The sequence below is a fragment of the Nothobranchius furzeri genome, chromosome 4 (genome assembly GCF_043380555.1).
Source record: "Nothobranchius furzeri strain GRZ-AD chromosome 4, NfurGRZ-RIMD1, whole genome shotgun sequence".
Classification (NCBI taxonomy): Eukaryota; Metazoa; Chordata; class Actinopteri; order Cyprinodontiformes; family Nothobranchiidae; genus Nothobranchius; species Nothobranchius furzeri.
In genome coordinates, this window is record NC_091744.1 from 71522413 (window position 1) to 71549330 (window position 26918).

Below are 26918 nucleotides of genomic sequence, written 5' to 3' on the forward strand. Positions count from 1 at the left end.
GAAAAACTGCTGCATCAGAGCTGCTTGAAAAGCAAGAGTAGCTAAGTTTCATGCTACTTCATGCTGTCAATACTGGAAATAGAAATGGCACTCATCGATTCCCTCACCCCCATCAGAGAGTTCATCTTATCTAAGGCTGAGGGCAGACGTAAAGCAGCACAAACAACATCCCTGCCTATAGGTCCCTATTGAGTTTCCTGCTGCTGACAAGTAGGTGCCAATATCTGTTTCATTGGGGAAAATGTGTTGATTAGTAAGCTTAGGAAAAATAAACAAAACAACAAGATGCACAGAAATGACAGGATTGGTGAGTAAATAGCTGCTGAATAAATAAGTGATATAATCACACATACTGATTACACATAATTGCCGATGCGGATATACTGACATTATTGCTTCAAAAATCTGCAGATTTTGTACAAAATGAAAATTATTAAAGCTGAGTTTACGTTATTATGTACACACACCACACACATTTATGGTTCTGAGATGATTTCATTCACTGTTCACATGACTAAACAAATACACCCCCCCCCCTTCCCCTCACCCTCTGAAACAGGCAAACAAATGGAGACAAGATGGCAAAAATATCGGTTGTTAATATCGGCCCGGTTTTATTTATCAGACAGATGCCGATATGTTAAGAATGACTAACACCGTCCGATACCGATATTGATGCCGATATATTGTCCATGCCTACTTAATACACAACATTATTAACTCTAATGGGATCAACTGATTTCAATAATTATTTTTGCTTGTAGATATTACATGGGCACTTGAAAATATTTTGCACCACTGATGGCATTTCTATAGCCAAGATTCAATTAAATTCAATTCAAGTTTATTTGTATAGCGCCAAATCATGACAAGAGTTGTCTCAAGGCACATCAAGATCACCCTTGATGCAACTATGTGTGGTAAACATAGGTATAATGGTTGTTGGTGCTATCGTACCTTTGTTTATTACTTGTTTTCAATCTGCAATAAATTATACATAAAATCTAATTTTGTAATTTTGTTATTTTTGATAAGTCTATGCTTCGCTGCCTTAATACTATAACTGTTTTTATTTTACCCCAAAGTAAACAAATGTTTAATAAGAGGGGAGAGGGGGAAAATTAAACAATTAATTTAATCCAGAACTTTGTGTCGTCAGAATTTTGGCCCTGAGATAACCAAGCTCTGGTAATTCACTTTGTGCGCGTGGAAAAGGCGAGATCAGGAAACATGAAAACAAGTAAGGACTGCAGAAAGAGGGATGCGTACCGCGCGATGGGAGGGGGAGAGAAGAAGAGAGGGAGGGAAGTACTTAGTGGAGAGACGCAGACGCATCATTTGGGCAGAGGTGGCAGCAACCGCTGATTCCTGTCAGGCAGCGCAGCGCTCCTGTTTCTTTCCCGGAATTTTAATCGTTTCTTTGTAATATTCTTGAACGACACGACCATGTGGATGTACAGGCTCATTTTCGGACTCTTTGTCGTTTCTTACTCTGGTAAGTTTTGGTCGGCCGACGGCCACAATCCAAACGCACGTTTCTGCAGCTGAAGTGTCAGAACAGCGTCTCACGCACGAGTTTAGGAGCGTCTCTTTATTCTAACTGTGATAATTATGGCACCACCCGCTGATTTAGCTACACTTTAATATGGGCAAACGTGTCTTTTTTTAATTCAACGCCAGATTAGCGTCTTGATTTATTATTAGGATTGCTCACATGGAAGTGGTTTTCTCCGGACACCCACTGCTCACAACTTTATGTGTTCATATGTCAGCATTAGGGGACGTTTACTTGGTCTGTTAATGGTGTAAAATAAATTTAAGAGAAGCTTTATTTGTCCCATAACATGTTCTAGCCAAGTTTAAAGCCATGGTTCTGTCACAGTAGGGTCTACTTCTACCTGAAACTATTGAGCCAATTCCTCATCAGGACATATAAAAGCTCTGAATCCTAAAACAAGTCATGCAATGATGCAGGAAAATGTTTTTACACCTTAACAGTTTCTTGATGCAGCTTTTTCTGTCATTTAAATGCATGCACACAATGCATTAACCAATGATGATTTAATTTACTAAGCTCTTCAAGCTTACTTAGCCCTACTTACCCGATAATTTTACCACAATCTTGTATGCATGTTGAGTCTATAGGCTACATTAAGCTGCCACCAGTGTCTGGTTTGGTGATGAAGACATTCTGTCACATATTTGGAGTTGTGAGGAGAATGGCAAAGAAAAGTAGAACTGCAAGCAGTTATCAATGCCAAGCCAACCAATACCAAGCCAACCAGTGCAAGTCCCCCACCCGGCCCAACTCACGCCCTCGCCATTCCTCACATGGCACCACCCCAACAACACATTCTTCTGCCAGCATCATATCAGCTCACTTCAACCAGCACAATTAAACAAATAATCAGGATAACTCATTGAACCTTTTGCACAGCCAATGCAAATATCTTTCATAGGCATGGTTGAGTTCTCAATCCATATAACAATCCAGTTCCATCATTAAAGTTTTAAAGATTGTGGAGATTTAGTCATTTAAGTCATGTGTAGCAACGGGACAGCAGTAGCTCGGGAGGTGGAGTGGATTTTCCAGTAATTGGAGGGTTGCATGTTTGATCCCGACTCCGACCAGCGAATGCTGCCTCGCCTTTCAGTGCGCCCAAGGGCAGCTGTGGCTACATTGTATCTCACCAGTGTGTAACTGTGTGTATGAATGGGTGAAAGACCGACCAGGCCCCACCCCCGCCTTCGCCATTCCTCACATCGCAAAGCCCCCAAAACACGTTATCCTGCCGACGTCCTGTCAGCTCACTTCAACCGGCAGAATGAAATGAGCACTCAGGAAAACTCTTTGAAACTTTTGCACAGCCTATACAAAAATCTTTCATAGGCAAGGTAAACATCTCAATTCCTATTACAGTCCAGTTCCATCGTTTAATTTTTAAAGAACACGGAGATTTAGTCATTTAAGTCATGTGCTTTATGGGACAGCAGTAGCTCAGGAGGTGGAGCGGGATTTGCAGTAATCGGAAGGTTTCAGGTTCGATCCTGAATCTGACCAGAGAATGCTGCTGTTGTGTCCTTGGGCAAGACACCTAACCCGCCTTGCCTGCTGATGGTGGTCAGAAGGACCGGTGGCGCCAGTTTTCGGCAGGCCTCGCCTCTGTCAGTGCGCCCAGGGTAGCTGTGGCTACATTGTAGCTCATCCCCACCAGTATATGACTGTGTGGGTGAATGAGTGAAAGACTGATTGTGTTGTAAAACACCTTGGGGGGGGGGGGGGGGGGGGGGATGTAGAACCCTACAAAGGCGCTATACAAACAGAACAATTATTTAAAAATGTGTTCTTCTTAAAGAAATTTCCAAAATATTCTTGTAACATCATTGGGTCATGACAAATCAGGTTTTGTAATAAAAAAATGAGATTCATAAATAAACTGACTGATAAGAACACTTTATTATAAAAACCATATTTGATCTAAATATTACCAAACAATAATGTAAACATTAAAGTACATTGAGAATATTATTAGTACTTGATAATGTCTCTAGATTTTATAAAATGTCAACATAAACTATGAGTTTCATTTTGTGACTTACTGATCAAATGATTTTAAAGAAATCATAAAAAATACATAAATCATCATAAAATTACCTAAATATTCTCATATGGCAATGTTAACATGGTACATATAATGCTGTTGTTTTTAATTCAGTAGATTCAAAGCTTTTCTCAAGAAAAATTGGTAAATATAAATTTAAGGGTTAAGCCCAAAATTAAAACAGTCACAAAAAATAATGCTACTTTATAAAATTAGTAGTAAAATCTCAAATACCATGTGGAATGTTATATATGGTTTATATTTACTCTTTTTCTAAAAAACTTTCTAACAAAATGATTAACTTTTTTATTCAACAGTACTGAAAATCTGACATAAAGTAAAAAAAAAATCATTAAAATTCTATGCTTTCGTACAACAATCTCAAACATTTCCCAGATTACCTTTATGATGTGGGACATCTGCCTGTATTTTTATAAGGATCATAAATCTTGAACATATCTTGAAATAATATTTGCATTAGTTGCTGTCAATAAAAATAAGTCCTAATATTAAACACAAGGAGGTGCTTAAATCTGGACTATATTTTATGTGTTTCATAAACCACCTAAGAGTAAACACTGTGCCAAATTTCAAGAAGTTTGGCTTGTTGGAATTCGCACTACAACTGCTAGCCTAAAAATACACTTGCGTAAATAGAAAGAGTAAACCTCTTCACGGAGCAGCGATTTTAAAATGTGAACTCACCTCTAGGCAGTTAACACAACTTAAAAATTTTTGCCTCTTTAAGTGCAAATAATGATTTTTAGGAATTTTTTCAAATTTGAAATTTGAAATGATTGTAAACCATGCTCACTTTGATAGATAATTACCATATTAAAAATGTTGTCTTAAGACTGTATAATGACAAAATCCACAAAGTTTAATGCAGATCCATTTGACCAGTTCAACAGTATAAATTCTTCCTATTTATAGTGCCCCCTATTGTTGGATCAAGCTGAAAATCTACATATACACTTGAATTGAGCTTAGGTACTGTTGTTATGAAGAGCTTTGAAAAATGTCAAAATCTTTTAAAATTATACCCAAAAACTTTATGCTAAAAATATATTTTAAATGGGTATATTTCCTAAAATAAAGAAACTATCAAAAATCCGTCCACATCTTTTGGTCAGCCACTTGTCCCCTCTTGTCAGACAAAGTTTTGACTTGATTGGGTTTGACGGCTGGGAGGAGTTAACGAATGTATGGCTGACATATTATGCAATTTTCTACAAATTTGCATAAGTGTAAAACTTTTTAAATATATTTTTCTAAATTTTATTGACTCAAAGAACAAGCAGGATAACAAAATTGTTTCTATACTGAAGACATTTGGAGAAAACTGCTAAAAGCTTTTTTGGACACATTTCTACATTTTTTCTGTGTTTGTAGATGACACAATTATGGATATGAACTGTAAATTTCTGCATAGAATATAGATTTTTCATGAGTCAAAGGCCAAACCATTTTCAATATGTGGCTTAAGGGTCCGTTGATAAACATCTGTGCCAACTTTTCTGGAAATCCATCAAGCCGTTTAGCTGGAACAAACTTTTTGATTTCTTAGCACCAGATTTTGGTGAATCAGACCAAAATTAGGTACATATGGCTAACAGGTCATACTTTGTAGGACTCTAGAGTCTCAACATTTGATCTTGAAAAATGGTGGCAATATCATAATTTAGGGAATTTAGTGCACTGAATTTGACATTGTGTCATTAGCCCAATTTTCAATATTTCCACAATTTTCTTCATAATAACGATTTTTCTTCATCAATAGACCACATGTACAAAGTTTCAGGGTGATTCGATGAAAAACATTGGATTAGTGATTAAAACTAGATTTCGCGGGTTTTTTTTTTTAATTAGCAAAAAAATCTAGTTAGGCGGAAATGGGTGGGGCCAATACAAAAAATAAGTAGAATCATCCAAAGATCAAGTACATATAAAGTTATTAACTGTGGGACCTATGGTTTGGGAGTTATTAGCTAAAACGTATTGACCTTCGCAATAGCGCCACCTAGGGCTTTCCAGGTATGAATTTATGAATCTGAGTTGCGGTCGGGATTTTCTATTAGACTGCCATGTTAGATTTTTCCTGGCATTTTCTGGCTCTTGCGCCCACATGGATTTAGCAGAGAAGAATAATAATGAACATTTTGTACAAAAACAGTAGGGTTCCTTGCCCTTTGGGATTGGAGCCCTAATTGTGACATGAGTTTTATTAAAATTCAAGTGGCTGCCCAATTTTGATGAGAAGTTGAGAACTTGAAATATGTGAGATACGCTGAAAGTGGTACGTATGTTAGTGAGGTATCATTTGCTTCCAGACCCAGTAGGGTCTCATTGTCTTTAGTGCTGTAGGCCATCAGGATGGAGACCAGACCAGCCAAATTTATTTTTAAACAGATCAGCTGTAGAACCACTCTCACCAGCAGTGGCTCTTCTCTCATTTTCAGTAACATGTTCATCTGTATTGTTGAATTATCATGACAATGTAATTACATTCTTAGAGAGTAGAAGAAATCCACTTCAAGACTACCTGAAATCTGATGGCACCCAGCTGGCTGCAGTGACTCCTGATTCCTCTCACCTGACCAAAAGCAGGAAACTCAGCTTAGCCAAATGTGCTAAAACCTGCACCCGCAGTAAGAGACTCCCATTCGCCTGCAGGTTTGTTTTTACAGAGATGCCACTGTAACAGTTTCACTTTATTTTAGTAATATGCAAAATGGTTTTCCCAGAGTCTGCCAAAATGTGACAAGTGTAGTTAAAGAGCAAGTCACTCCAAATCAACATTTTTTTTCCTGATAAACTATATAAATGAGTGTCTGATCATGCTGCAGACACGTGTAGTCAATAATTCGGCACTTTAGTGCATCTTAGTTAAAATTTAAATGTTCTGCCTAAAACTGTCAGTGTTGCACTGTCGTCAGGTAAAAACTCAGCACTGCATTTGAATTTAAATCTGCCATCGCTATTGGCTAAGAGGTACACTATGATGTTAGATGGTATATTATGATGTCACAATGTCGTGAGTGTGTGTATTTGTTAGCGGCTCGACTCTCTCGGTCTGCTAGGCAACAGCATTTGTTGCATTTTTCAAACAGGAAGTGGGAGTTGAGTAAGAATCTGGTAGGGGGTGACTTGCTCTTTAATGATATGACTGCAAATTTAAGTTATAATGAATTCATTGGCTCTTCAACATTATTTGTTAAAAATAGTTTGATAAAGTTGTATTGTGATCTGAATGGTTTAGCAGACCTCATCTTTGCATATTTTAATTAATCTTGGTTGCATTTGACTTAAAAAACACAGATCATATTAATTATCTTCTCTTTTTGCAGATCATTCCTCTATGATCATAAAAACAGGAAGTGCCAGTGGCTGTCATTTGACAGAACCTCATCAGGCGCTGTGAGCCATCAAAACCTCTACTATGAACTCTATCAAAAGAAAGGTGCCCCGTGCTGTTCTTTCTTCTGTTTACAAGCTTAAACCAGGATCAGCTGTTTTCTTCCGGTCGGTCAGAACAGAAAGATTCAAGGCATAATCTCCATTCAGGTGGGAGCAGTAAGCACTGGGTCGGGACGTGAAGGGTATTTAGAAGAACTGGATGGATTTATTGACTGACTGAGGTTTACACAGGGCCTGGATGTTTGAAAGGATGGCCTTCTTTAGAGAAAGGAGAAGGAAGGGCAAGGACCATTGCCATTCTTCATTTTCTTGCAATTAGCCAATGTTTGTGTAAAGACTGGAAACCTCCCTCTTCTGTCGAACTGACAACTGAGGCTGCATTTTTTTTCACTCAATCCAGACACTCATGATTAGGGAAGCAGATTTGATTTTTGGCAGCATCACCGCCTTGTTCAGCTTAGCATCGTGGCTCCCTCTCTCTGTTTTCTCCATTATCTGCACTGGACTAGTGTAAAAACACAGTTATCAAATTGTTAACTTGTCACATTTCCAGACTGTTGTACCTAAAATGTTTCATTTTTGCCTCACCGTATCCTCTTTTCATTCTGCATCTTTTTCAGACTATGTAAGAGAATGCATTGTAGGAACAGGTCTGAGCTACAGAGGGTGGAGGTCAGTGACGGTGACTGGGATCCTCTGCCAGGCCTGGGCCTCACCAATACCTCATGAGCACAAGTAAAGTTCTGACTTACTTTTCACCTCGGTGTCAAACAACATGGTGTTATAAGCTGTTGTTAATGTTAGTGTTGGACTGGAAGAGACACAATTAGCTGGTAGCTAGAGGCTAGTTCATGTGTGAGTTTGGGTTTGATGTATTATAGGTTGATTATGCTCCAGGGAGCAGTCATTCATCAGGAGTGACCTCAGAGTGTAACAGAGCCACTCATCTTTCCCTGCAATGGTTATATTCAGTTTATCTAGGTGTGTGTGTGTGTGTGTGTGTGTGTGTGTGTGTGTGTGTGTGTGTGCGTGCGTGTGCGTGTGCGTGTGCGTGTGTGTGTGTGTGTGTGTGTGTATGTGTGTGTGTGTGTGTGCGCGCGTGTGTGGTGATGGTGGTGGTGTCATGGCTAATTTAAGCCTCATATTTCAACTGTAGGATTCTCCAATTAGCTTTTTATCAATAATTTTAGGCTGTCAGTCTTTAAAGTGGTACTTTACTCATATTTTTTATACATCTGCAGTGGTCTCTATAGAAATGAATGCCTCATAGTTCATACTGTGAGGAAAAAAATGAACAATTCAGGCAGAGGAGAAAGTAGGATTTGGACTCTTATTTTCTGATAATTGGACATCTCACCTCTGATTGGGTAATAGGAACGTGACTCTACCACTGACTCAGTTTTCTATGCAACGTTGATGTTTTATCTCCACAAATAACACAAGCCTGAAGGAGTTTTGCTGTGTGGTGGAGTTGTTAATGCTAACAGTTAGTTTCTACCAAGGCGTTCTCTGCCGTTTCCCAGGCGCTAAACTATCAACAGCCTTCCCCATCGTGAGTCAAAGTGGTTGAGCCCATAAATATTTATTGACCATGTGACGTAGCTCTGTCAGGCTTTCAAGAAACAGTTTCACCATTAACTTTCCTTCACAAGCTAATGCAGGATACAGGTGTAGGAGACTATTTTCATGTTCAGCCTGCATGAAAAATTCAGAGTGACCAACTATAATCAGAAATAATAAATAAAAAAATGTTGTTGTTGTTGTTTGTGAAGTACCACTTTAATTGTAGAAGCTCAAATGGAAGAATCTTGGAAGTGAAATTATTATTAATTAATTTGTGTGCCAAAAGATCAATGCACAGATTATTTGCAATAAATATTGATTTATTGGATGAGAAAGAAAAAAAGTTTTTTTTAACCACAATTTCATGTTAAAAAGACAGTCTAATCGGCAGTAAAAAAGACCCCCCCCCCCCCCCCCCCGCAAAAAAAAAAAATGGTAATAATAATATTTCAGGCTCTTTTGGTTTGTGAACCAACTATTTCTAGGTTTAAAAGCAAGCAAGTAACAGCCTAGCAACAAAAACTGTGAAAAATTGGGAGCAGGAAACAAACAACAAAAAAACTGTAGTGTGTGGTTCAGGAGACACTAAGAGGTATTATGCTGATTGTTGCATCAGAGGTAGTGAGGAAGTGAGTCCCAGTTTGTTGATTTATACGTTCAATACAAAGAGATGTTGAGCTCATGAGACTTTGCATTGTAAATGCATGGACTTAATACAAGTTCAGACAGCAAATCAAACATGCAAGGACCTCATCCTCGTTTGAGCTGGAGCCATCTGAGGAAAGAGCAGCTTGACCTGCGTTTTATTTTTCCATCACAGCAGGAGAGTGACCGCTAAATGAGGAACAGCTGCATGATTGGCAGATTTGGGGCAGGTGTGAGAAGGAGTAAATAAATAACATCAAACCCATTCAAAAGTTCTGACCTCATCTCAGATCCCCCTAATCGTGACAAGTTTAGATTTTTTAGACTTTTTCAATTTGCATTATGAACTATTTTAAAAACTGCAGCAACAATTCTGATTGAATAATCAAATATTCCACCCCTAAAAATGTAAATGTAATATGAAAGAATGCCCTTTCATCAGAAGCACTAAGTCACTTTGAAAGCCTTTGTAGTGAGCTGCTGCAGCTATACACGAATCAAAGCTGGCAGTGAACGTTTGTACTTCCAGTGAACCTGCCTTCTCAGACTCCTAATAATACCGCTACAAATGAGGTAATTAAACCCAGGCCCCTTTGTATGTTTTTATCAGTCAGCTTATAGGCATGGAACGCTCTGACATGGACAGATACGCTAAAGAACAAATATCATTTTTATCAGCGAAAGGTTTCTTTACTTTTACGATTGTCTCACAAAGACCTCCTCGCCTAAACTTTTCAAAAGTTTTATCGTTTAATCATCGTGGAAAAATACAACCCGTCTCCAAAAAACTACACTCACTGTGTCCATCAGCGCAACTGGTGACCACAGCCATGTGCTCTCCTGATGTAAAAGATATGAGTCATTTGTCAGCCTGTTTATACTACGTCAAGTCCAGGCCCCGTTGGAAAATACTATTCCAATGCTTTCTGTAATTACCAATAGCATGTCACTGATGACTCAGACCATCAGCAGGACTTTCACTAACGTTTCAAACTGTTTATTTTACTAATCTTGTTGACAGGCAACTTTCAGCCAGTCAGAAGCTTTCTTGGAAATGACTAATGGGTTGTCTTTCTCACCGAGGTTGCTATAAGACTATGAACTACTGGATTTTGTTAGTTTCAAGAAGGAGTTAACTTTGCTTGAGAGGTTCAGTGTTGTTTCCTGCTGGTTCCTGAAACATGTTCTTTAACGTCCTCCAACAGCTTCATGTCTAAAAGGTTCAGGAAGCATGACCTTAGAGAGAACTACTGCCGCAATCCAGACAACTCCACTGCGGGTCCATGGTGCTTCACCACCGATCCGAGGCCACACCTCAGACACCAGGACTGTGGCATACCGCAGTGTTCACAGGGTAGGCTATACACACACACACACACACACACATGCATGCGTGCATGCATACACGCACGAACAAGACCGGCATGCAAATCTTCATTTTGAAATAATCCCATTCCACAATGCAAATCGTCATTAATTTATGCTTGACCGTCTGAAATGAGCTGGAGCAGATTTAGCAATCCCATAATAAAACTAAGCTCTGTTTTTCTAGCCGTGGTCTACTTTACATGTGTGTGTGGCAGGGTGCATATGCTTTGTGTATTTGCTCAGGTAATCTGTAGCTTTCTCCAAGTCTGTTCACTTATTCATTCCTACTCCTTCAGTGAGTTTTGGAACATTAGAGATGTTGATTCTGTCTCATTTGCATACATTTCTGTTGCCATTGTTTTCCTCCCTCTGACTAACATGTGGTTGTGATAAAAGGAAAACCCTTTATTGCGTCACAGCCTTTTTGTTATATCCAAAAATGTTGCTGTCAGGCGCTGACATCTTCCTGAAGGAGGGGATGATAATGACCTGTTATCTAATCTTTGGGAATCCGTGCTGTCAGAGGGGTTGTTCCCCCTATTCACGACACTGGATCACTTTAATGAAGAACCAGGTAGTGATTTGATAAGCCAAGGCGCAAATGTTCTCCAGCTCGCACATGGCATCCCACTGGGTTATCACAAGATGCACGGCATTGATAATGACATTTTATTTTGAGAGAAAGCATGTTCTCTTTCTGAAATCAAGCTGACTGGAGGGGTTGTCCCAAGAATTAACTGGCAATAATGGAAAACAGACACAAACATGGCGTGTATGAGCAGGAAAACACCAGTCTTGTGTCATCTCATGACTGGGCTCATGAACATCTGTTTCCAATAAGCATCTTTTATGTTGTTTACACTACTGACCATGTAGCGAATGGTGGCCCCCGCTTCATCAGACATTGTTGTGCTCATTAATCAAACACATATCGTGCTCACATGCATTAAAATATAACAGAGCTCAATTTAGCAATTCACTACCAAGGTGCTGTGATTGGTTGGTATTCGCAGGGAGAAGGCTTGCATTTGTTTATTTGTTTGGATTTACTCTGAAGTTTGTAAGTTTGTTGTTTTTCTTGTGAATTTCTGAGTTTATTTAAAAACTTCTATTTAAAGGCTTATGTATTTTCTGTTTGCTGCTCTACAGTCGAGTGTGTGAACTGTAATGGGGAAGATTACCGAGGACCCATGGACCAAACAGAGAGTGGAAAAGAATGCCAGCGGTGGGATTTGGAAGAACCTCACAAACACCTGTACCACCCCAAGAGGTGAACCTCTCTCTCTCTCTCTCTCTCTCTCTCTCTCTCTCTCTCTCTCTCTCTCTCTCTCTCTCTCTCTCTCTCTCTCTCTCTCTCTCTCTCTCTCTCTCTCTCTCTGTCTCTCTCTTTCTTGTCATGCCATTTAGTATCAAAAAGCTAAAGAAAATACTTTACGGGTCGCCCATCTGTAGATGACGTGGTGTTGAGTCAGCCAGTGAAATCATTTTCCCAGAGGAACCCTGTGAGAATTCATTAAGTGAGTGTGCTTTTAGGAGTGGTATGCTGGGAAAGCCCCTCATTTCTGAATTAGGGAGGCCATTTATTTCAATCTGAACAAGTATTCCTTACACATTCTTAGTCGTGCGTGTGTGAGTGTGTGTGGTTGCATGTCAGGTTTGTGAGTCTGTATCAAGATTCTTCCAGCGAGCTGGGTGGCAGGTGGTCTGGATTATCAGCGACTCATTAACACGTCCTTAATCATCCCACTGTTTGTGTAAACCAGGTCCCGGATTGCTCAACTCCTAATATAATGATAGGACCCTCATCTTGGATCTACATGTCTGGAGGCTACAAGCCTAAAGGGATCTGGAATGACTTACAGTTCAACACCTGTAGTGCTGCAACTTATTATCCTGCTCATTTCCCCGAGCTCTTAACAGATGGTGTCTATCCACAAATTTGACAGCTGAGTGCAGTTGTGAATCGATCCTCCACTTATTCTCCTGTGCTTTTAGGAAGAAAATGTCTGTTCCAGGTTATGTTTCATTTTATAACAAGATTGTTATGTTTTGCGTTAGGTACCCCAATAAAGGCCTGGATGATAACTACTGTAGGAATCCAAATGGACGTCACCGACCCTGGTGTTTCACCACTGATCCAAACACAGTGTGGGAGTACTGTGACATCAAAGTCTGTGGTAAGCCTGATTTCATATTTGTTTGTGTGTTGCTGAAAGCAGTAAAGCTGTTATGGCAAATCTGCAAACAAGCTAGGTTTTGAACGCACACACCGTCACGGAACACTCCCTTCCTCCTTCGGGTATCTTTCCTGAGAGGCTTCTGCTGGAACCCGAAATCTGCGATGCCGGATGAAACCATAGAGTGGACATTGGCTCCTTGCACTATAAAAATTTATTCTTTTCAACTTAGACTGCTTCGTTATTAATTATAGACACTTGATCCATCCTTTCATCCATTTTCATCCGCTTATCCGGAGTCAGGTCACGGGGGGAGTAGCCTAAAGCGAGAGGTCCAGACTTCCCTCTCCCCAGCCACTTGGGCCAGCTCCTCTGGGGGAATTCCAAGGCGTTCTCTGGCCAGGTGAGAGACATAGTCCCTCCACCATGTCCTGGGTCTCTCTTTAGGCCTCCTCCCAGTTGGACGTGCCCAGAAAACCTCACCAGGGAGGTGTCCAGGAGGCATCCTGACCAGATGCCCGAGCCACCTCAACTGGCTCCTCTCGATGTGGAGGAGCAGAGGGTCTACTCCGAGCCCCTCCCGAATGACTGAAATCCTCACCCTATCTCTAAGGGAGAGCCCAGCCACTCTTCGGAGAAAACTAGGAGTTAAGTGCTCGCCCCGCAATCGGAAGGTTGCAGGTTCGAGCCCCGCTCAGTCTGTCGTTGTCGTTGTGTCCTTGGGCAAGACACTTAACCCACGTTGCCTGCTGGTGGTGGTCGGAGGGACCGGTGGCGCCAGTGCTCGGCAGCCTCGCCTCTTTCAGTGCGCCCCAGGGCAGCTGTGGCTACATTGTAGCTCATCCCCACCAGTGTGTGAATGTGTGTGTGAATGGGTGAATGACTGATTGTGTTGTAAAGCACCTTGGGGGCTTCCAGGACTCTAGAAGGCACTATATCAAATACAGACCATTTACCATAACTCATTTCGGCCGCTTGCATCGCAATCTCGTTCTTTCCGTCACTACCCAAATTTCATGACCATAGGTGAGGTTAGGAACATAGATCGACTGGTAAATCAAGAGCTTCGCCTTCTGAGTCAGATCTCTCTTCACCACGACATACCGGTACAACGCCTGCATCACTGCAGATACAGCACCAATCCGCCCAGCGATCTCACGCTCCAGTTTTCCCTCACTCGGGAACAAGACCCCGAGATGCTTACACTCCTCCACTTGGGGCAGGACCTCATCCCTGACCCGGAGAAGGCATTCTACCCTTTTCTGAATCAAGACCATGGTCTCAGATTTAGAGGAGCTGATTCTCATCCCAGCTGCTTCACACTCGGCTGCGAACCACTCCAGCGACAGCTGAAGATCGCGTTCTGATGAAGCCAACAGGACAACATCATCTGCAAAAAGCAGAGACCTGATCCTCAGGCCACCAAAACGGATGCCCTCCACACCTTGGCTGTGCCTAGAAATCCTGATCATAAAGGTTATGAGCAGAATCGGTGACAAAGGGCAGCTTTGTTGGAGTCCAACTCTCACTGGGAACGAGCCCGACTTACTGCCAGCAATGCGGACCAAGCTCTGACACTGGTCATACAGGGACCTAACAGCCCGTATCAGAGGGCCTGGTACCCCATACTCCCGGAGTACCCACCACAGGGCCCCCCGAGGGACACAGTCAAACACCTTCTCCAAATCCACAAAGGACATGTAGACTGGTTGGGCAAATTCCCACGCACCTTCCAGGATCCCCTTAAGGGTATAGAGCTGGTCAAGTGTTCCATGGCCAGGATGAAAACCACATTGCTCCTCCTGAATCTGAGGTTCAGCAGTCCGACGGACCCTCCTCTCCAGAACCGATGAAAAGACCTTACCAGGAAGGCTCAGGAGTGTGATCCCCCTGTAGTAGGGGACCGCCACCCCTAGTCTTCCAGTCCAGTGGGACTATCTCCGATGTCCATGCTATATTGCAGAGCTGCATAAGCCAACACAGCCCCACAACATCCAGAGCCTTAAGGAACTCCGGGCGGATTTCATCCACCCCTGGAGCCTTGCCACAGAGGAGCTTTTTAACCACATCAGTGACCTCAGCACCAGAGATTTGAGAGGCCAACCCAAAGTCCCCAGACTCTGCTTCCTCACTGGAAGACGTGTCAGTGGGATTGAGGGGGTCTTCGAAATATTCTGCCCACCGATCCACAACGTCCTGAGTAGAGGTCAGCAGCACACTGTCCCCACTATAGATAGTGTTGGTAGTGCACTGCTTTCCCCCCCTGAGGCGCGGGATGGTGGACCAGAATCTCCTTGAAGCCGTACGGAAGTCTTTCTCGAATGGTCTCACCAAACTCCTCCCATGCCCGGGTTTTTGCCTTGGCGACCACCCGAGCTGCGTTCCGCTAGGACTGCCGGTACCCGTCTGCTGCCTCTGGAGTCCCATATGCCAAAAAGACCTGATAGGACTCTTTCTTCAGCTTGACAGCATCCCTAACCGCCGGTGTCCACCAGCGGGTTCGGAGGTTGCCACCACGACAGACACCGACGATCCACAGCTCTGGTCGGCCGCCTCAACAATGGAGGCATGGAACAGGGCCCACTCAGACTCAATGTCCCCCGCCTCCCCCGGAACATTTTGGAAGTTCTGTCGGAGGTGGGAATTGAAGCTCCTTCTGACAGGAGACTTTGCCAGACATTCCAAGCAGACCCTCGCGATACGTTTGGGCCTGCCTGGTTTGACCGGCATCCTCCCCCACCATCTGAGCCAACTCACCACCAGGTAGTGGTCAGTTGACAGCTCCGCCCCCTCTTCACCCGAGTGTCCAAGACATGCGGCCGTAGGTCAGACGAAACAGCAACAAAGTCGATCATCGAGCTGCGACCTAAGGTATCCTGTGCCAAGAGCACATATGGACACCTTTATGTCTGAATATGATGTTCATTATGGACAATCCATGACTGGCACAGACGTCCAATAACAAAACACCACTCGAATTCAGGTCAGGGGGGCCGTTCCTCCCAACCACACCTCTCCAGGTCTCACTGTCGTTGCCCAGTTGAGCGTTAAAGTCCCCCAGCAGAACGAGGGAGTCACCAGAAGGAGCGCTTTCCAGCACTCCCTCCAAGGTCTCCAAAAAGGGTAGGTTGTCTGAACTGTAGTTTGGTGCATAAGCACAGACCACAGTCAGAACCTGTCCCCCCACACGTAGGCGGAGGGAGGCTACCCTCTCATTCACTGGGGTAAACCCCAACGTACAGGCACCAAGATGGGGGGCAACTAGTATGCCCACCCCTGCTCGGCGCCTCTCAGTGAGAGCAACTCCAGAGTGGTAGAAAGTTCAACCCCTCTCAAGGAAACTGGTTCCAGAGCCAGAGCCATGCTTTTAGGTGAGTCCGACTATATCTAGTCGGAACCTCTCAACCTCACACACCAACTCAGGCTCCTTCCCCACCAGAGAGGTGACATTCCATGTCCCATGAGCCAGCTTCTGTAGCCAAGGATAAGACCACCAAGGTCCCCGCCCTCGACTACCACCCGTCTCACACTGCACCCGACCCCTTTGGCCCCTCCCATGAGAGGTGAGCCCATGGGAAGGGGGACCCACGTTTCCTCTTCGGGCTGGGCCCGGCCGGGCTCCATGGGTGAAAGCCCAGCCACCAGGCGCTCGCCAGCGTGCCCAACCTCCAGGCCTGGCTCCAGATGGGAGCCCCGGTGACCCACGTCTGGGCAAGGGAACACGATTTCCATTTATATAATTCATCATAAGAGGTCTTCGGGCTGCTCTTCAAGGCTCCAGGGGTGGATGAGATCCGCCTGGAGTTCCTTAAGTAAAATTATTTTTTCTTTTTCTTTTTCTTTTGGGGGGGACAACATTTTTTATCCATTGTTCATTTTATTTTAGTATTTCATTTTGTTTCCGTTAATAAGAATAGATGTAATTGCTAGATTTTTTTTGTCTTTCTTTATCACATCAAATACAAGTTTGCATCTCAGAAGGTAAGGTTGAAGTGGTAGCAGCCGGCTTTTTCTCCTTCTCTGATATTATTGAGCAGAGAACCTCCCACACCAGTGGTGTTCTGTTGGCAAGTGCAGAAAGAATGGAGGTCTCAGGGAAGGGCGGCTTACAACCAGATGGTCCAGTACTTGCTTTTGGTCCAAAACGTGTTATTGGAGCACCGTGGAGTGGCTGTTCTAATAACCTGCCTGAACCTGTTTTGTCTATGTGTATATCTCAAATTTTGTTGTTCCATGACGCGGGTTCAATGATAATAAAGTTGATTTTGATTCTTGGCAGAGGTTTTCAGACAAATGCGAGAGACCAACTTTATTTATTTATTTATTTTATTTATGTTAATCTTCACAGTATATTTATAGACATGCTATGTTAGAACGTTCTTAAGAAACTTGAAAATTGCAGCTTTAACAGAAGTTATGCATGCCAAAACAAAACTATGTTTGACAGAAAATGGATGCTTTTGAACTCAGTGCAGGTCTGGTGTTGAACCTGAGTGCCAGAATTAGTAACTTCCTGTTCAATTCGTGTTACATCTCCTCCTTCTTGTTTTGGCCAATGCTATAAATGAACACTTGTAGCTGAAGCCAATGATGAGTCAAAGGTGCAGTCACTTCAGAAAAAAAAAATAAAAAACCTATCCAACTCAGTAAGAGAACATGCCTACTTGTTTGGCTCAACCTCTTCCTCTTGCATCTGTGACTGTTCTGCTCGCCTGTAAGAGTCATCAGCAGTCCTAGTACCATGTTTACTTAATGGCACCCATCCATGTAGACCCAGTGTTTCAACATTTCCTTCTGTCCCTTTAAAATAGTCCTCGTGCACTCTATTTTTTCCCTCTCACTTTCTCATTGATATGAGAGCTTTTTGGTAACAGACCAAGTTTACGACCCAGTTAGTCTTAATCAAAACAAGGCAGGGAGGAAAGAGAAGGTTTCCATTGACATGACCCGTTTATTGTTTCCTGGTATACTGGTGCACATCTATTTTTAGACTTGTTGGATGGGTTAAAAGGTTTGTTTTAGAAAAATGAAGTTTTGGTGTCTATTTTCTTATCTTTTTTGCATGCACAAAGTTCAGGGTAGTGCACTTGTGTGACTTGATTTTAATGAGTGGCCTTTCTTTGAAAGAGATAAGACGTTTTCCTTGTTTTTCCAGTCAGCCTAGTTACTGGGTTTCTCTAGTAAATTCATGTTGGGTGGCTGATGAAACCAGAGTGAAGCCATCTTTGTTTAAGCATTCTTCCTGCCAAATCATTAATGCACTAAAATATTTCCTCTGGTATGAATCACTCATTCATGTTTCTGTGTGTAAAAGTTAAATGCATATATTGTGTCACATGTTACTACAGGATGTGTGTCAGCGCACTGCATATTTTTGGGCCTCCTGATTTGGCTGCAGTCAAAGCTAACTGTCTGTTACATGCTGAATCATTTGGTGTTGACAGATTGCGGTTGAAGTCCTGCATTGTGTGGTGAAGGAAATGGAGTCTGAATTAAGTTCAAGTGAAGTAATTTCAGCTGAAAACCATCTTCCCTGGAGGGAAAGTACTGTGTTTGACAAAGGCGCAAGAACGTTCAGAATGGATCCTGCAGCTCCAAACTGCTCAGTTTGATTAAATAGACATCCAAGACCAGATTTTTATACTCAATGGAACAAAGTGTAATAGCAATAACTTAATTTTGGTCTAAGGTTTCCCTATAAACAATAGTTATCAGGACATTTTAAAGCTAACAGCTTGTCTAAGCAGATCTTCTTCCAAAGCTAAATTTTATTGTCCTAAAACAACTCCAAACCACACAATTTCACAGTGATTTACTAATATTTAAAACTTCACAGAATATTTAGTTTCACATTACAGTATTATTTTGGCAGAAGCATAACGCTGTGAACAATACCACTTGCTCCTGCCGCTACATTTTTTACCCAACCATACAATTCCATCTAATGTGAAATTGAGAATAATGTAAAATTTAAATTAAACAGCATGTACAGAAATCCAAATGATATTGTGGAAAACTAAGCTATTTTAATATGACAGAAATCCTCTTGGTTATTTGTCTTGTTTAGCTTAGCCATTAGCTTATTGGTCTTGTCAGATCTGATTTATAATCCTCCAAATTCAAAGAAATAGCTACAACATGTATACTGTTAATTGTTCATAATGGTGATAAATTCCCTCAGTAATGTTATGGCATGTGAGTTGCACTACCACTCCATGCCACTAGGAACAAGAATAGGACCGCTGTGCTAAAAGAGAGTATATAGGGAGCCTGTAAGTCACACCCATCTACTTCCGGACTGTAGGACCCCAGAAAAAAAAAAAAAAAAAAAGAAAAAGAATTCAAGTTAATGGGAATATAAAAGCTATTTTCTAATCCCGTTTGATATGAGCCATGGATTTCACATAAGATGTCTGTGAATTTTAAAGACACATTTTGATGCCGAGAAAGTGCTCGTCTTCAAACTGCGGCAAAAGTAGTTTTATGTTTGTTTTGTTTAGAACTACAAATGTTTGTCTCACCAAACTGATGTCATTGGACACAGAGAAGGAAATGACTGTGAGTTTAGCAACCATCAAAACTTTCTTCCAGGAAGACAGAAGGAGAAATAAACAGGAGGAAAAACCAAAGCAAACAATCTGGCCGTGTGGTAAGTGAAATTCTATTGTGAAATCAAATATGCAACATCTGATTTGTAGAACTTTTAATTTGTTTTCACGAATTTTTACAGCCTAACTAATTTCAAAGTATGTAACAAAGATAGTCAAAATTCACATACTTTAATTTAATTTAAATTTAAGCATAACATATGTATGATTCAGGGTGTAAGGCAAAGTTGATTATAAAATAGCTTTTATAGCTCGGTTCACTGGCATTCTTTTTTTGTTGTGCCGTAGACCCAAGAGCTGATGAGATGAGGGAAAGACTTTATGATAAATGACCTGCACTTGTATAGCGCTTTTCAGAGTCAGAGGACTCCGTGTCCATTCACACACTGATGGTGATGAGCTACAATGTAGCCACAACTGCCCTGGGACACAGTGATAGAGGCTCCCTGTACTTGCTATGAACGGGAAGCCTTGTGTTGAGATCGAATAACAAACTTCAGCAAAATGCTCTAGTGGATTATTTTCCTTTTTGTGGAAATGTCACAGTAACGTTTTTACTGAACCCTATTTGAAAGGAATCAAACTATCATTATTATCATTATTTGTTAAACATGCACAAGGGTGGGATGGCTAACGGAATTGTTTAAGTTAAAACGCATGTACAAAATGGTGGTCACTACTTGTTGAAGGGAGGCTAGCAAGAAGGCTAATACAGAGGTAACAGATGAAAATGGCTGCATTGAAAGGAAATATGTCTGCATTTGACCCACATAAGCAAACTTGGGAAGAGTACTGTCAGATTCCCAATCGGTTTTTCAAAGCTAACAGAATTGATCGAATCATAAACAGCTATCCATATTAGTGTTGTGTTTTTTATCACAATTAAAATGTTTTTGTCATTTTAATTTGTAACTATTTTTTATTTTTACACTTGTTTTTTGTTTGTTCTTGTGAAGCGCCTCATGATTTTTATCTTGAGTGGCGCTAAATGAAAGATTGTTTTATTTATTTTCTTTCTTCCTTTCTTACCAGCTACCTACAAGCTTACAAAAACCCTCATGAGGCCTGACTAATCCATCTGAAAAGCATACATTCAGTTAACAAAAATAATGAAAGAACACTACAAGGCAAGTTGCTCAGAGAAATAAAATTGGCACTCTTTTTTTTTGTATCCTGTCTGGCTCTGAAGCAAACAAAATTAATGTCTGAATGCTGGTGACAAGCCTTACAGATTTACTCTCAGGTGGAGCATCAAAGCTTCTGCTTTAATGTCACGCCTGATGCTTAAAACTTTATTGTAATTGTTTTTTTAATGCTTTGTAATTCCGACCAGACACGGAGACTCTCATTTCTGGCTCTCATTTCTGTCAGCCAAAGTAATCCACGAGTGCTTTTGTAGTTGAGTTGTGAAGGCCAGCTCATGATTGTAACTTTGGCACAACACCAGAACAGATGTGAAGTCATACAACAATGCAATAAGGAACTCAAGGTATGCATACTTTTCCAAAATCATCTCAGAAAATAAAAACAATCCTAAAATCCGGTTTTCCACTAGCAATAAAGTTTTTAACAATACCTCTGATGCATCTCAGAAAACACCATCAAACTCCCTCTGTGAGGAGTTTGCAGACCACTTCAGAGGGAAAGTACACACAATCAGATGCAACATTTTATCCTCTCACAGTGACATGGTTTTATCGAAATTTGAGTATGTACCCTTACCAGAGGAAACACTGGACCGTTTTGCCCTGGTTGAGGCTGGAACTCTTGATACAGTTTTCTCCTCAGTGAGGCCAACCACGTCTTTTAGATCCAGTTCCTTCTTTGTTTTTTATGCCATTTTATGAATATTTTAGAGATGAGATTTTAACCATGATGAACTGTTCTCTTCAAACAGGGGTCTTTCCTGCTGCCTTTAAAGGGGCGGTGGTAAGGCCCCTGTTGAATAAGATAAATTTAGATTTGAGCAATTTTAACAACTTCAGACCGATATCTAACTTACCATTCTTAAGTAAAACCTTAGAAAAGCTTGTTTTAATCCAGCTTAATGATTTTATTAATGCACATAATGTCCTTGAGAAATTTCAGTCTGATTTTAGAGTAAACCACAGCACAGGAACGACCCTTTTAAGAGTTTTAAATGATGTAAGAATACCTTATGATGCACAGAAAGTAACAGTTCTGGTTCTGCTGGATTTAAGTGCTGCCTTTGACACAGCGGACCACAGCATTCTTTTAACCCGGTTAACACACATCGGCCTCTCTGGTGCTGTCCATAAATGGTTTATTTCGTATCTCACAGACAGGACTTTTATGGTAAATCTAGATACCTTCTGTTCTAAGACCCGTGAGATTACGTGTGGTGTGCCCCAGGGTTCAATTTTAGGCCCAGTGCTTTTTAATCTGTATATGCTACCACTTGGTGGTGTCATCGGGCGACACAGAGTAAAATTTCACAGCTATGTAGATGATACACAGTGGTACATCTCTGTGTCTGCCGATGACGCACGACCATTGGATCCCCTTTTTAATTGCATGTCGGATATTGAATCCTGGATGGCAGAAAACTTTCTCCAGCTTAACCGGGACAAAACCGAAGTCTTAGTCATTGGTCCTAAGGCCCAGAGACAGAAAGTTTTACCAAAGCTACAGTCACTAAATCTTAATTCGTCCTCTCAAGTGAAGAACCTGGTTGTAATTTTTGACTCTGAGCTAACTTTTATCCCCCACATTAAGACCAGTACAAAAATTGGTTTTTATCACCTGAAAAATATCGCCAGAGTCCACTCCTTTCTCTCTCTGGCTGATACAGAAATGCTGATGCACGCTTTTATCACCAGTAGAATTGATTACTGTAATGCCCTGCATTTTGGTCTTCCCAAAAAGAGTACATCAGGTTTATGACTACTACAAAATTCAGCAGCTCGCGTCCTGACAAAGACCAGGAGGCAGAAGCACATTACGCCTGTCTTAAACAAGCTGCATTGGCTTCCTGTACGTTTTAGGTTCAATTTTAAGGTTCTTTTGATGGTTTTTAAATGTCTTAATGGTCTTGGGCCTTCTTATCTCTCAGAACTGCTTCATAGATATGAGCCTTCGCAGTCCCTGAGCTCCTTTGGCAGCCATCTCCACATCATTCCAAAAGTCAGGTCATACTCCCAAGGCAAGGCATCCTTCCAGTTTTATGGCCCTCACCTCTGGAACAGTCTGCCAGAGGACCTCAGGGCCATAGAGAGTGTTCTTGTTTTTAAGGCCAGGCTCAAGACTCACCTTTTAATATAGCTTTAAGTTGATTTAGGTTTATTTTAGCCTGTTTTACCATCTTTTATATATTTTATCAGTGTTTTGTGACTTACTCTTTTACTTAAATGACACATATTTTCTTATATATAAATTTTAACTTGCAATAATTATTAGTTTTAACCAGTATTAATAATCTGTTGTACAATATTTTTATATATTTAATTAAATGTTTCTACTTGGTTATCTTTTATCAGCGTGTTTTATTTAGATTTTTATTTTTCAGCTGTTATGTTTAATTCGATTCTTAACTTATCTTAATCTCATTAGTAAACCAGTGTTTCCTCTGTGGGGGCTGGCTGCCCCGGGCACAGCGGTTGGCTGTGGCTGCCAGGGTGCATATCGTGCCTCCTCTTGCCCGGGCAACTGCTGCCTATCCTGTGGCTCCTGGTGCAGTTGGCTCCTTTGATGGCGTTTCTGTCTTCTTTGTGCCTACTACACCTGCGCTCAGCCAGCAGCCCTTTCTCTTTTACGTGTGTGTGTGTGTGTGTGTGTGTGTGTGTGCGCGCGCGCGTGTGTGTGTGTGTGTGTGTGTGCACGTGAATTTGCATCTGCTTGGGATGGGATTGAAGGTGGGAGGAGGGAGTTACAAGGGGGGTCTCGTATGTGAATCTGTATGGGAGGGGTGGAAAACCGACTGCTGTCTGGTTGTTTTTAGTATTGTAAAGCGCTTTGAGCTGCATTTGTATGAAAAGTGCTTCATAAATAAATTTGATTGATTGATTGATGATTGATTGATGATTGATTGATTGATTGATTGATTGATTGATTGAAGAGATCGCTTGGTGTGTGATATTAATGATGAGTGGATTCAAAGACACCTGCAGTCCGAGACTAAGCGGAAGTTTGAAAGAACAAAACATTGTAGCTGCGGAAGTCATGAACAACTATGTGCATAATCTGCAATGTCATTCTTTTTGTAACAGCATGAGAGCTGAAGGGGAAGAAAGGAGGAGACAGGAAAAAGTCAAAGTGCTAAGGATGTAACGGAAAAGAACACGGCCACGCGGAATGCAGGTTTAAGAAACCAAGTGTGACTCAAGTGGAAAAATAGGACATATAGAGCTCCGGACCCCACGTGACTCTCAGTTAGTGGATGCCATTTTGGCATGCAAAAAAGGTAAACAAACACGGATGTAACCATGAACATGAACGGGATCCGCTTGTATTTTACTTCGTCGGAGTTTACTTCACACTTTAAAACAGAAGAAATCGTTTTATATAGTCAGAAATTAAATAGACTAAACATCTCCGACCCTTACCGTGCCCCTGGGATACTTTTTAAAAACGCCAGAAGCTGTCGGAGCGGACTTCTTACCGGCACAACACCGGACCTGGCCGGGGAAACCCCTTGGGATTTACCCGGCCGGAGGAGCTGGGGAGAAGGTCTTGGACTCTCGACTCTACTGCCGACAGCTTCTGGCGTCGGAGCGGACTTCTTACCGGCACAACACCGGACCTGACCGGGGAACCCCTTGGGATTTACCCGGAGGAGCTGGCTCCGGCGGCTGGGGAGAGGGAAGTCACGCTACTGCCCCCGCAACCCGACTCCGGATACGCGGATGAAAATGGATGGATGGACGGACAAATAACAGATTTACACGTAAGTAGTCTCGGTGAGACAGATAATAGCAATCCAAAGTGCTTTTTATGTGTGATCTGACAATTGATCAACCATTGCTTAAAAATTAAATACAGCTTAGCCGGTTAATTGCTGTGATCATAAAACACGTAAACGGCAGCACGCAGAAATCACGAGGCAACGTTTTACGTGACGTTTACTTGTTGCTATGAGTAATAAGACAGAAAAAGCCACGCCAAAATAAGTTTAGGAAGCCCACTAAGAATCATAATAAAAGCATTTTAAATAAATACCATACACAGTTGAGGAAACGTTGGTTTAAATACCTGATATGAAGTGGTCGCTGCATAAGTGAAAACCTTTACTCTCGGGATCCCACAGCTTCATTTTAGCCCGGTCACTAGTGCGTTTTATTACAATGATCCAACGTTTGCAGCGCTCCGGATCTTGGGGAATCCTGTAGATGGCTCATTCCTTATTTCGTCCGCGTCTGTTCTGCATCCTGGGGCACAACAGGAATCTAACATATTTCCCGTTTGATTGAGTTATCTGACAATAACAAATAGTCCAGCTGCCGGCTTCTGCATGCCAATATGGCGCCGTTTCGATATGAACTGTTGCATGCCGGGAGAAGTGACGTCAACTCCCGGAGCTCTATTGCTTGAACATGTCAATCCAGAAATAAAAATAAAGAAGACATGCATGCCACACAGAGTCGTGTGCAGCACACAAACATACAGATCAACCCTAACCCTGTATGGGCAGAATGAGGAAAATAGTTCTGATGAGGAAGAGGAAGTATTCGCTTTAGCATTTTAGAAAATTTACACATTCTTACAGAGTAAAACTTCTTGAGGTGAAGTTGGAAGCAAACAGAAATGATGTGATGATAGAAACCGGCAGTTGGTGTAGGCAGAATATTATGAAGAAAAACCAGTTCAGAGAGACACAGGATGTAAATTATATACCACATATTAATGAAAGTAAACACACTTTCAAATGATACGGTTGAGAAAAAATAGCAGTTGTGGGTGTTGAACAGGTTGAGGCGTGTAGACTGGCATTGGCATTGGATTTATTAGTTTTGGCCAAATACCGAACGGTCTCAAAACTCCTGTTACTCTCTAAGCTTGGAGGATGTTGTTTATTTACAACTGGTGTACTTCTTGAATTCTCATGACATTTTGGAGACATTCCAGTTAGATTTTAGAGCTGGACACAGAACAGGGACTTCTCTTTTGATAGTTCTTTTGATAGATGTTTTTTTAGCTGGTGATGAGGGTGATGCTGTTGTCCTTTTGTTACTGTACTTGAATGCTGCCTTTGATATGGTGGACCATGAAATTCTGTTGGATCGTTTACAGAATTGTGTGGGGATTGCAGGGGTGGCTCTCCAATGGCTGAGATCCTATCTTGACGACAAGAGGTTGTGTGGATGGGTGAAGCTTCTTCAGCATGGTGAAGGCTCAGATGGGGGGTGGGTGGTGGGTGGGGGGGTTGTGTCCCTCAGAGCTCAGTCCTTGGCTCAACAGGGTCCTTCAGTTTACACTCTACCTCTTGCCCCTGGGGTCCTCCTTCAGCGACATGGTCTTAAGTTCCATTTCTATGCAGATGACCGCCAGATCTATTTGCCCCTTTCTTGGGGGCAGGGGGCTCTGCGTCAGCATTATGGGACTGTTTAACAGTCATTGATGGCCTCTTAATTTCCTCTGAGGTCATAATACTCAGCCCTGGTGAAAGAGCTAGAGCAGCTGGCCAGATTGATCTTGCTTCTTTGGGGCAGTATGAGACAATTCTGGTCACAAATTTAGGGGTGAAAATTGATGCGACCTTTAAATTTAATGCACAAAGAAACATGGTTACCCGGGCATTCTTTTATTTGAGTAGGCTATCCAAGATAAAGCCTTTCTTGTCTAAAGCCCATTTGTAAACAGTGGTACATGCTTTTAGGCTGTATGCTGGACTGAGTCAGGCTGCAACTGCATGGCTCCAACTGATTCAAAACTCTGCTGTCAGATTTCTGACTGAGACTAGACGAAGGGACCACATTAACCCAGTGCTTGCCTCTCTGCACTGGCTCCCAGTGTATTATCGGGCAAGATTTAAGATCCTCCCCTATGTGTAAAGGGTGCTGCAGGGCAGTGCTCCCCCATATATGGCTACATTGTTAAACAGGCGTGTACCCTCTCGGGCGCTTTGCTCTACTGGGCAGGAGTTGCTGGAAGTCCAGCACTCTAAACTGAGATCAAGCGGGGACCAGACCTTCTCGGTAATTACTCCAACCGTTTGGAATGAGCTCCCTCTGGAAGCAAAGCAAGCTCCATCTTTTCAGGTGTTTAAGTATCATTTTAAAACCCATTTTTACTTGTTAGCTTTTCCCCAACACCATTGACACTGGCTTTTGTATTTTTACCTTTTGTTTTGTTATGCAATGCTTTTACTTGTGTTTATCTATGTTTTGCTCTAATGCTATTTTTTTTCTCTTTTAGCTGTTATGATGTCAATCCATGTTTTATATACTGCTCACCACCTTGGACTTCCGTTAAGTGGTAAATTGTGCTATACAAATTAATTTGACGTTTGTAATGCAAGTCATAGGAAAAGATTACCCCTGGTGGTAGTGAAGGGTTCTGCACTAAAACTGGTGGCTATAGAC

General features: G+C 41.9%; 1 protein-coding gene across 1 annotated transcript in view; it reads left to right on the forward strand.

Moving 5' to 3' along the window:
• Window positions 1–1323: 1323 nt before the first annotated feature.
• hgfb (hepatocyte growth factor b) overlaps window positions 1324–26918 on the forward strand; it is a 43281-nt gene continuing 17686 nt past the window's right edge. Inside the window, exons 1-7 of the mRNA XM_015964644.3 lie at window positions 1324–1495; window positions 6116–6275; window positions 6950–7062; window positions 7640–7754; window positions 10433–10581; window positions 11745–11865; window positions 12654–12772. Of these exons, the coding sequence (XP_015820130.3) occupies window positions 1447–1495; window positions 6116–6275; window positions 6950–7062; window positions 7640–7754; window positions 10433–10581; window positions 11745–11865; window positions 12654–12772 (826 nt within the window). The 5' untranslated portion in view covers window positions 1324–1446. The remainder of the gene's footprint in view (window positions 1496–6115; window positions 6276–6949; window positions 7063–7639; window positions 7755–10432; window positions 10582–11744; window positions 11866–12653; window positions 12773–26918) is intronic.